We start from the raw sequence: 10,558 nt of genomic DNA on the forward strand, positions 1-10,558 counted from the left end.
TTGAACAGAAAAGAATGAAAGAAAACAAGAAATCACCAAATTGCCAGTGAGTCACTCTTGTTCCCAGAATTGAAACGGTATACAACAAAATAAATCTAGATTTCTTTCTCCATTAAAAAAAATCTCGGTGGCACTCACATGTTAAATCCATTCAAAGTAGTCATCAACATCATTACAGTGTTCAATGTTGCCATATGCACAAGATCTGTTGTAGTACAACAAAGTCACCGAACCATTGACTCAAGAGGAAAATAAAATCCTATTGCCCAGCTCTTGCAAATCACCTTAGAGTGCTCTAGAAACTAAAAATAACCTAAGGAAAAGGTGAATTTCTACTAACTTCACTAGGACCTTCTAAACTAGACTCGAACTAGGGTATGACAGCTCTGAACTTTGAAAATTGATCAAAACCCAAAGATGAATAGCAACAAAAAGCCAAATAATAACACTGGTACAACTATGCAGACTAGAGTTGGATCAACACTAGGTGAGGCCAGGCGTGCCACAAAGAACTAGTGTATTTAATTTGCTACATTTGCTATGGTTTAGATGATCAACCTATTTGTAAAGCCACGAAGGTGCTAACGTGGAAGCCATGCACCTCATTCCTTTGGGCATTTAACTTGAGGAACCTTGCTTTGTGTAGATTGTGGCCCAACCATCGTTCTGGGTTCCTGCAATCATTGATCAAGTTGGCCTTCTTGCCACGCATCTATTCAGGTGGTGGCAACAAGAATACAAAGCCTGAGTTCTCTCGTATCAATGGAGGCGGCTCAATGTCAGATATGTCAATCTGTTGCATGGATTTGGATATGTCATCGACGGAGAATGGTATGCTGCATTACAGAGGAAAGTCACATAAGAAGAGCACTTCAACTAGGTAGGATAGGGCAAACGATTGATAGGAGCAAAGAGATAGTAACCTTGAGTCATCATCCAGCAGAAATGAATTGCTCACAGGATTGTTGGAATCTTCTGTCATTAACACTCTCATGTTTGATATAACCTAATACAATAAATCATATGTGCTCAGTTCTTATCCAGGTGAAATGAAATACACAATGCAATATAGTGTGAAGCTTACCTCTGGCGAGACACTATGTGTTCCATACTTGTCATCCCAGTACATAGTACTAATCCTGTATAGTTGTTGTATGCTAAGCACCTGAAAAAGAAGTCAAGAGGTTGTTAACAAAGTCCATGGAAATCCATCTTTTGTTACCATAGTGGATAAAAGAAAATTAGACAATAGCTACTTCTCCCTTACCGGACAAAGGTCGTGACTTATTTCATCCAGTGTTTTCTTTGGCTTTTGATGAATTACCTGTAATAAATATATGCATGAAAACTGTTTATTTGCTTGATTTGTCTATTTTTCGTGCTGCAATATACTATATCACATCTTGTATGGTCTCGACTCATATTTTATGGTACAACTTCTCCAGCCAGCAATAACCTAACTACTTTGTCCTTCTAACAAAAAATTTTTGTACCAGAGCCAGGCATTATTAGAGGAAATAGGTTAACAAATTACCAGGAAACCGATAGCTTGTCTAATATGTTTAAGCTCATCCCAAGCTGAACCTGCATACTATAAGTAGGAAAGCACTAGATGAGAAATCAATGTTGATGCTAAGTTGCAAGCGTTCAAACATTATGTAACCCTACATTCTATTTTATCTTTATTCTGTATTGAAATAAAAAGTATCTTATCTTTATTTCATTTTTCCATTGGAAAAAAAGCATAAATATAAATACTGACATGTGGACATATGGTCTAGATTCTACAACAAATTTTTGTGCAATCTTCCTTCATGAATATGTTTATATTGTCTAGCGTCAATCGAGACATGTAACGAAAGAATAGCTAATGATACCTCATCAGTAGCTCTATAGCACCAATGTTCAAGTTCAGCTAATCCCGCTTTTACATACTCACCATTACTGAATGAACAACACTCCCTTCTCAATAGCAAACTGAAGACAGACAGACAGACAGACATATCATCAAATAAAACTCAATAAGATATTTCTCAGGTTTTGCAAGCCAATGTTAAGTAGGTGCTCTGTTTCGTATGTTTTACCTGTTAAATAGTTGTACGTTGATAAATGAGAATATTTGAGTGAATACTTTTCGGACCAAGAAAGGAGGAACCTGCAGTAGCGATATACATAAGCAAGGCATGGTGATACACCTTAGTTAAGTTTCTAATAATCACGCAAAAAAATTATATGAGCAGTGCTCTCGAAGCTGTTTAATAGATTTATCCTAATAAATGAAGGTAAGGAAACTTTATACTAACATTGTTCACTTTCAGTATGTTCAAGAAATTTCCTAGGCTCTTCACAATCCCTTGCCAGTGAGCAATTAAAGCTTGTTGGGCAGCAGTATTGGTGTTTGAACGTGAAGATCCTTTCATTAAGCTTGCCCTTGATGTCCTCGGGGCCTGTAGTGTTTGTGTTGGAATGGAGAATTACATTAATCCATCACTTAGACAAAATAAGGTACTCATATTGGTTATCCCACAACACACAAAAAGTGTAAAAATGATGGCTATTGTTCTCTGGACCCAGAAATCACGAATACCTGAATACATAAACCAAGCAAGGGAGAAATCTCTTTCTTCAAATTATCCCGGATCATTCCATATATCTTCTCCACATATGCCGTAAGCTGTTGTTTAAACAGTAGAGCGGGATACTTGGCTTCAACTTGTCTTAGTGTCTCAACTCCACTAACCATGCTTCCATTTATGAGAGAAAGATTTACACCTTGTGGAGTTCCTCTAAAGCTCTGAAATTAGAAAGGGAATAACAGGTCCATTCCTTAGCTATGAAGCTTTAGTTAAAGAAAAACAAAATAAAAGGATGGCAGAAATCTGAACATATACCTGTGTCATTCGTCCAAAAAGTGTAGCAGATGACGATCGTCGACGCTGTGGAGCCATACCGGTTGATCCACTAGCCTTTAATGTCCTTTGAAGCAATAGCAATAGTGTTGAAGCATTTGAAAGCCAATATGCTAAAACTTCGTTGTTGTCTTGTGTCTGGATAACGCAGAAAAAAGATATTATGATACTTGAGCATCAGCGCAGATAATTGTAAGAAAGTTGCATCATATGATTGTAACCTCAATTGCATGTCCTATGGTTTGAATGATGCGATCAAAAACACTTGTCCGCTCTACTTCAAATGATCTCCAATGAAGAAGGCATTTGTATATAATACAAGCAGCAACTGGTCGGTTCCCAGCATAGCCTAAATGCTGTGTGATGCACCTAATTAATAGATCTTGATTTTCCTGCGAAGGTTCTGAACATATCAGTTGAAACATAAAAGAGCAAAATGAACCTAAAGGATCTATGCCGTAATCATAAAGGATGAATAGATGGCAGGTCACACCTGTTGCTTCTCATTAAGAGACTTTTGTGGCTTATCATCAATGTCATATTCCTTTTTCGGAGAGGATGTATTATTGGACTCCTACAGCACCAACAAAGAAACAATGGTTAATTTGATGAATTTTCACTAATTTAGTATTTGTTCTTAATGTATAGAAATGAGCTCACTAGAATTAGTTTTGGATCATTGCTTGATACTTGAACATTTTCAGAACTCCTCTGTAAAACAAGCAAGAGGTTCAAATAATTGATTGCATACCCGAAAATGGAAGGGAAAAACACACAACACTCACTTGTAAATTGGACTTGGAGCGGCCAGATAGAATTTTGCTTGGAGCCATTGAGACAGCTTGCTGACGGAGCACTTTATTTTCAGATTCCACATTAGCGAGTTTCTCCTCTAGCCTGAATGAGAATATGCAAACCACATACACAAAGGGTGAGGATTTGATGTTGGATAACACAACAACAATACATATTTTTCAAACTCAAAAAATAATCGAACCAAGTTAAACCTGCCCTAGGTAGAACCGCAGAAGAGTAAACAAATACAACGATTAGCATGTCTTCGGCTACATAGGACTATTCTAATGATTAAACACAAGGAGATCTGGACATTGTTCATGCACATCAGGACAAAAGAAAGAAGTGTAAGTGAAAAAAATAGCATAAAAGAAAAAAAAGGAGCATGTGAATAGCATAACCTTCTCAGGTAGTCCTGAAATTGGCGCATTTTTATTTCAGTCTCTTCTAGTCTCTTTTGCTTTTCTTCATTTGCTTGTTCTTTTTCAGAGCGTTTCTTTTCTAAATCATCAGCTCTCTGTTTTTCTGATTGTAATGAGGTCTACAACAAAATGGAATCATATGTCATAAAACGGGTACAAGTGTTAAATCATTTGAATATAAAGTGATTGGGTTTATCTGGTATTATGTTTTGAGAAAATGATAGAACAAGCAATGATTAGGATATTTAGGAAAATAATGGTTGCAGACTACAAACCTTAAGTTCTTGCACCTCTGTTGTCAAGGAATCAACCTTTTCGGTATCTTGGACGACAACCTGAGTTTCCTGCACTACAGGAGGTGCTTCTACAATAGTCTTAGCAGCTTCCCGTTCCTTGACAAGCATTGTATTTGCCTCCTCCAGTTTAGCTTGCAATGCTTCCATAGAGCTCTGCAGTTTTGATACCTCCTGAGCTTTTGCTTCTTCCAAGTCTGTCTGTATGCACATACAATGATTTATGTTAAATAATTGATATAATAGATAATATGTTAATATATCAGTTCATATACTAAAACTATATGATGCAATATATTTTACTGCTTAGAAGCGTTTACAAGGTGGAAGATATAAAAAGAAACAAATAAGTTCACAATAATACCCTTAGCCGTTTCTCTAACTGTACGCGCCACGTAAGTTCTTCTACTTTCTTTTCAAGTTTGTCCTTTGCTTCTTTGAGGGCACCTGTCTCTCTTGCTTCCTGGAGTAAAGATGGTAGCAAATTACAATGCATTAGATATGACAACCATTTACATTCTTCGATGGCGCTGCCTCATTCCCAACTTAATGACCTACGCCATAAAGAATGCTTCTCATGTACTCTCCTCTGCCATGCAGCTAAATTTTTCAAAGCATAAAGTTTTGTGAAAAGGATCATATGAATAGTAGTACATTTACTAGCATACAATGCATACCATTTTGAGTTTCTTAAGTTCTTTCCTTGCAATTCTTCCCCTCCATCTGCATTGTGCAACAATGGCGGCACATTTCAACTTCCTATGGTAGGAATGAGCCCTGTGGCACCTATAACGAGCCTGCCATGGAGAGCCACGGCATTCAGGTACGTACTATATATTAGAGACAATAGCCAATATGAGTTGCATTATTGTTTATAGTAACTAAAAATCACCTGAATCGTAACTGCTGCCTTAGATTGCTTCTTAAATCTGAACTCATTTCTTGCTGCCATTGCTCGCAATGCAGTTTGCACAACAAGAACAGAAGCATATTGGAGTTTGTAGGACCTTCTTGCCTGATGCCTACGTTGATTTTTCTGAACTTTGATGGCAGCTGCCTCCCTTCGCATGTTATCATATAGTTTACAAGCCAGTCTTCCTAAAACACAAAGCATGATGTTGTTAATTGGTTAGTAAAGTGAATATGGTTAGGGATAGAATTAATTATATGCCAAACATACCTCTCCATATTGCCTGAACACATACAGAAGCCTTCCTCAAAGAAAGGAACTTCTTTCGCATGATATGTGTCCGCATCTTCCCCTGAATTGTTTTTGCCGCAGCACTGAGTACTTCAGTCCTCCTAGCATCTAATTCAGCCATCTGACCGGCTCTCAGGAAAACTTTTGTTTTCCCTATCTGAGAAATATAAATTATATGTTAATGTGATGAAAATTAGCAACAAATATCAAGATCTTGTATTAATCTTGTTTCTACTTTTATGATTGCAGAAAGATGTTGCCCTGTATGTAAACATCCAAGCAAGCACTACAAAATAAGTCAACGAGTTTTAAGCAGAAAATGTTCCTTTGCTAGATCATTAATAGCTATAAAATGTAGGTTAGACTTTAAATTTGCTTCGGAAAACAAAACATTGCGATAAGATGAGTGGATTTGAGTTCATGTAACCTGAAAGCCCGCAAGCCCCTTCTTCTCCAAAATCTTCTTGCATGCAGCCTTTTCATCGCTACTACTGACATTTAAAGTACAGTAGCTCTATTAGAACTTAGAACCACAATGAAACTACAAATCCACAAAATTTCAACAAAAGAACTTACTTTCCTTCAAGGGCCTCTGGTGCAAGTATTCCAAATCGATGCAAAAACTCATAAAACGTGCGACGTGTAGGATACCCGGCACAACTGATTCTGATTGCCTCAAGTACACCCTGATAGTGGCATGTGATTTAGTCAGAGTATATAGAAAGGCTCCGACTTAGATACCATAAATCAAAGTTCAAAATCACTTACACCACAACGCAACTGTTGCATGACATTGACATTCTCAAAAATTGCCGGTTTTAGCACATTATTTGGCTTCACGCATCTAATATAATGAGGTTCAGTAGAATTCAATGTGTCCATAAGGGCTTGAAGTTGTTGCTGCCAGATAGAAAGCATAGATAACGAAAAGTCAGTAATGCATAATAGCATATTAGAGGGGAAAAGAAATGGGATATGTAGATGGAGATTTGACCTTAAAGCGTGCTCCAATAGAAGAGAACTTGGAAGATTTAGATGTCTCTTCTGGCAGAGGTGGGAATAATCCAGAGATGAATGAGCATTTAGAAGCACTTAGTAGTTCCTGGTGCTCTGCCACAACATAGTCTTTATTTTTGTCAAGGAATTGATCGGACTGGTACAACACCTGAACATACCACAATTCCGTAAGCATTGGCTAACACCAGAATAGAGAATAATGTGCTGATGTCATTAAATTTGATCAACAAAAGCTACCTCTCCAGCATAGTGACAAATTGTAAAGTCAGTGCGAGATAACTTTGGTTTGACAAAGCGTTTGTGCCTTTGAAAAGTCTGGTAAAGCTTCTGGGCAAACGTCTCGTGTGTTGACTTGGGAAACATACTGAATGAAATTGAAAAAAAATAAAGAGAGAGAAATCATGTTGTCATCTACTTAGTGATCATAAACTCAACTACATCTCACAGGAAAGACAAGAAATATGATTGGCAAGCATACCATGCCTCATCAAGAAGTGCAATCACACCCCCAGGTTTCTGCAAATGGACAATATAAAAATAAAAGCTATTAGTCTCATTTATTGTTAACCTAGTAATATATGTAAAGAAACAAGTGAGGATCCATTGGAAAACTTGGTGTTAAAGATTTCTGAGATCTAAAACAAGTACAACAAAAGGGAGTGTGACATCTTTCCCTAGCAAAAACAAGGATCCTTTTCCTTGCTTGGGCTTTTCCAATGAATCACCTTAATGTGGCATCAGTTTATGAGTATCAGATGCCCATTCTGGTGTATTCAATTTTGTTGGAGTCTTTAGCAAAACGGTGTTGACTTCTAACCAAGAGTATATATAAGTTATCCCCCCCCCTTTCTGAGCTTTAGATTAAACTGCTAATAAAATTTAGAGTTGTTTCATGTATATAGCTATGCAACTATGCATACCTTCTCAATAAGGTCAAGAACATCTTGATTATCAACAAACTCAATGTAGCTCCAATCAATTTGTTCTTTAGTGTACTCCTCTTGTTCCATCTTGAAAACATGCTGAAAAGGACACATAAATAATTTTCACATTAATGTGTTTTCTTTTGGTTGATAAATTGCTAGTGGATCTGATGCACATGAAACATTCCTTGTTAATAAATGTTACCTGATTGAAATGTTGTTGCAACTTCTCATTTGTATAATTAATACAGAATTGCTCAAAACTGCAGAAATTATGATTCGTTATTTTTTAGAAAGAGTACAGCGGATTGTAGATACATGATTAAACTACAGTAAAGCTTACCTGTTTGACTTGAAGCTCTCAAAACCATAGATGTCCAAGACACCAATAAGACATTTAGAGCTAGCATCTTGCCCAATGGAACTATTGATTTTATCAACAAGCCTATAGAAAACGACGAGTCACACTGGTAAATGCAGTATTCTTTTTTATGCGTTGCATTCGTTATGCTATGAAACTCATAACAAAGAACAAAATGGCATTATTGTGTTACCAGTCAAACAAGCGAGAATATATTGTCTTTGCCAGACCATCCCTGCTAACAGTAGCATTGTAAGGATCAAGACTCCTTTTTATAACCTCTTCTGGTGTTACCATGACACGCTTACAAAGTGCATCTTCCAGGGCTCCAGGATTACACCTGACATAGGGTACACCTCAACACTCCCTACAGGATGCACATAGTAATATCATGAACTATGAAACAAAACCAAAGATAGGTAGTTACATAAGAAGCTCAGCAGTTGTTTCAAGATGAAACTTTGATTTTTCATCTTTCAAGACTGAGGAATCAACTTCTTTCCCCTTGGAAAATTCAATGTTGCCAATGTGAAGGATAGCAGCAACAACCCTAAAAATAGCATCCTGGATACAAATTAAAATTGTAGACGAGTGAGAAAAAAACATGTAGTTAAATTAACCATCAATCATACCACAAAAACATAGGGAAATAATTGAGCTACCTGTTCTTGAGTACTGATGCCAACAATATCCATTGCTCTTCGGGTCGCCAAATATTCATGAGCATCGCTTACTCCAACCAACTCATAACAATTTGATTGATTGAGATAGTGAAAAGTCTTGGGACTTCCTAATTTGTACTTTTCAACCTCCTGAAAGTTCATTTCAAAGGATATGGATTGTATTAATAACCAAATATATACTAAATAATGTAATCAAAATTTGAAATTGGTGAAAAGGACACCACCCACAAGTGCATTAAGGCCATAATAAATACACGAGAATATAAATCATTACCTCCTGAGGTGCTGCGCAAAGGAGATAAAAGCAGTGGTAATTGCGCTCTGGGTCAGATATTTGGCATACACGTGACCTCTCAAGAAGGTAAGTTCTGATCGCAGCACCTGAGATTCTCCCATGCTTATCAAACTGAATCTCGACGAACTTACCAAATCGACTGCCCAAGCATTATGAATGAAAAACAATGAGACTCGAACAAATATGCAGCTCTAGGGTTTGGGATACTTATAGAGTTCGTTTACCTAGAATTATTATTTCTGACAGTTTTTGCATTGCCAAAAGCTTCGAGAACTGGATTTGACTGCAGATAAGAGCATAAACAATAAGCATAAAAAACCTAACAGTACAATTATCTTGTAAGGGTAAGCACTGAATGTCTTACTTCAAGAACTTGTTGCTCCACAGTTCTTCCTTCAGTTGCAGCTCGGCCACCCAAATAGGCAAGATACCTCATAAGCATTTTTGTTGTTTCTGTTTTTCCAGCACCACTCTCACCACTCACAAGAATGGCGTTGCTCTTATTTTCATTAATCATAGCCCTAATAAATTACAAGAATGAGACATCTTGTACTCTATGAAGTACCTAAATGTTTCTGGCTATTAGCCTATTTTAGTTCACTAAAGGTTTTAGTATACAAAACTATATAAGTTTTTTTTAGAAAAAAAGCGAACTAGTATAAAAACGAGAAAAAGCTTAACAGTTGACATGTAAGAAACAACGCTCCAACCTCCTCTAGGTAACAGACATACCTGTATGCAACATCTGCCACAGCAAAAACATGTGGACTTAACTCTCCAAATGGTGCTCCCTTATACTGTTGCATCATATGGGGATCATATAAATGGGGCAATCTTTGGAAAGGATTGACAGCAATGAGAATATTGCCGGTGTATGTCTGCAAACACAAGAAAATGACAGCCATAAAAAACATAGACTCAAAGTCTAAAACTCACAGATACAAACAGGCACAATAATGCGTCTACTAGGTGATCATGAAGCGCTATGTAACACAAGAATAAACATACATAGATTTCATTAAGCTCATATCTGATCGCCAAATTCTGCAGCACTCCTGGTTCATGGAGATAGGAAAGTTTTGTCATGTCGTCAACTCCACCAGCAGCTGCTTCCATATCTTTGGGATATAGTTTTGATAAATTTGCAACGATCTACAAATGTGGTAGCACACTGATTAGCAGCGATACAGCAAATTTAAATCCCGAAGCAGATTGAAAGACCCAACTTATCGGTCAATGAAAGTTGACAAAATTCTAATTCATATTACCATTTTCCCATTGGTTGCTTGGATCTCAGCTTCTTCGCCATTGATTTTAACCACCTCTCCATCGACCCAGCATATAGCAGGGTCCTCAGCCCACACATGAGAGCCCACAATTATATTAACTTTAGTCCCCTGCAACCGAAAATTTGGGTGCCTCAATAATCTCAGATATCAGAGTTTCTGAATTAATTCGACAAGTCATTCATAAAACATTTGCATTCCACCAAATCCGCCATATGCAAAAGCATCAGCTACGACCCGAACCGGTGAACATCACCATTAATTCGTGCACACCACATTACGCAACGAGAAGAAGGAACTCACCATTTTCGCCGGCTCCCGGTGTGGAGGATGATTAGTTGAATAACAATACTATGAGCGAGGGAGCAACCGG

General features: G+C 37.4%; 1 protein-coding gene across 2 annotated transcripts; it reads right to left on the reverse strand.

Annotated features, from left to right (window-relative positions):
- Positions 1 to 712: 712 nt before the first annotated feature.
- Positions 713 to 10,185, reverse strand: LOC112896701 (myosin-9-like). 2 transcript variants are annotated; one of them, XM_025964799.1, is made up of 38 exons: positions 10,168 to 10,185; positions 9,908 to 10,051; positions 9,632 to 9,777; positions 9,264 to 9,420; positions 9,124 to 9,182; positions 8,879 to 9,038; positions 8,584 to 8,733; positions 8,349 to 8,485; positions 8,115 to 8,261; positions 7,904 to 8,005; positions 7,766 to 7,823; positions 7,558 to 7,659; positions 7,116 to 7,153; positions 6,875 to 7,001; positions 6,615 to 6,785; positions 6,389 to 6,520; positions 6,197 to 6,306; positions 6,048 to 6,108; positions 5,600 to 5,777; positions 5,312 to 5,517; positions 5,097 to 5,216; positions 4,784 to 4,882; positions 4,402 to 4,620; positions 4,106 to 4,245; positions 3,695 to 3,806; positions 3,570 to 3,620; positions 3,403 to 3,480; positions 3,131 to 3,301; positions 2,892 to 3,047; positions 2,588 to 2,794; positions 2,304 to 2,447; positions 2,085 to 2,155; positions 1,878 to 1,977; positions 1,535 to 1,591; positions 1,268 to 1,324; positions 1,085 to 1,165; positions 924 to 1,006; positions 713 to 836 (listed from the first exon to the last, which is right to left on the reverse strand). In XM_025964799.1, exons 1-38 carry the CDS (start codon positions 10,168 to 10,170, stop codon positions 713 to 715), a joined length of 4,458 nt encoding a protein of 1,485 aa, XP_025820584.1. In that variant the 5' UTR covers positions 10,171 to 10,185. The 2 variants fall into 2 exon arrangements, with proteins under 2 accessions (XP_025820584.1, XP_025820583.1); XM_025964798.1 differs by having other exon boundaries at positions 3,403 to 3,483.
- Between the last annotated feature and the right edge of the window lie 373 nt (positions 10,186 to 10,558).

Source organism: Panicum hallii, chromosome 6, assembly GCF_002211085.1.
Source record: "Panicum hallii strain FIL2 chromosome 6, PHallii_v3.1, whole genome shotgun sequence".
NCBI lineage: Eukaryota > Viridiplantae > Streptophyta > Magnoliopsida > Poales > Poaceae > Panicum > Panicum hallii.

Coding starts and splice junctions, on each gene's coding strand:
- LOC112896701 (XM_025964798.1), bottom strand. Junction 5,518..5,599: donor TGTTCAGGCAATATGGAGAG/GTATGTTTGGCA, acceptor TTTGTGTTTTAG/GAAGACTGGCTTGTAAACTA. Junction 4,246..4,401: donor CAGAGGTGCAAGAACTTAAG/GTTTGTAGTCTG, acceptor ATTTTGTTGTAG/ACCTCATTACAATCAGAAAA.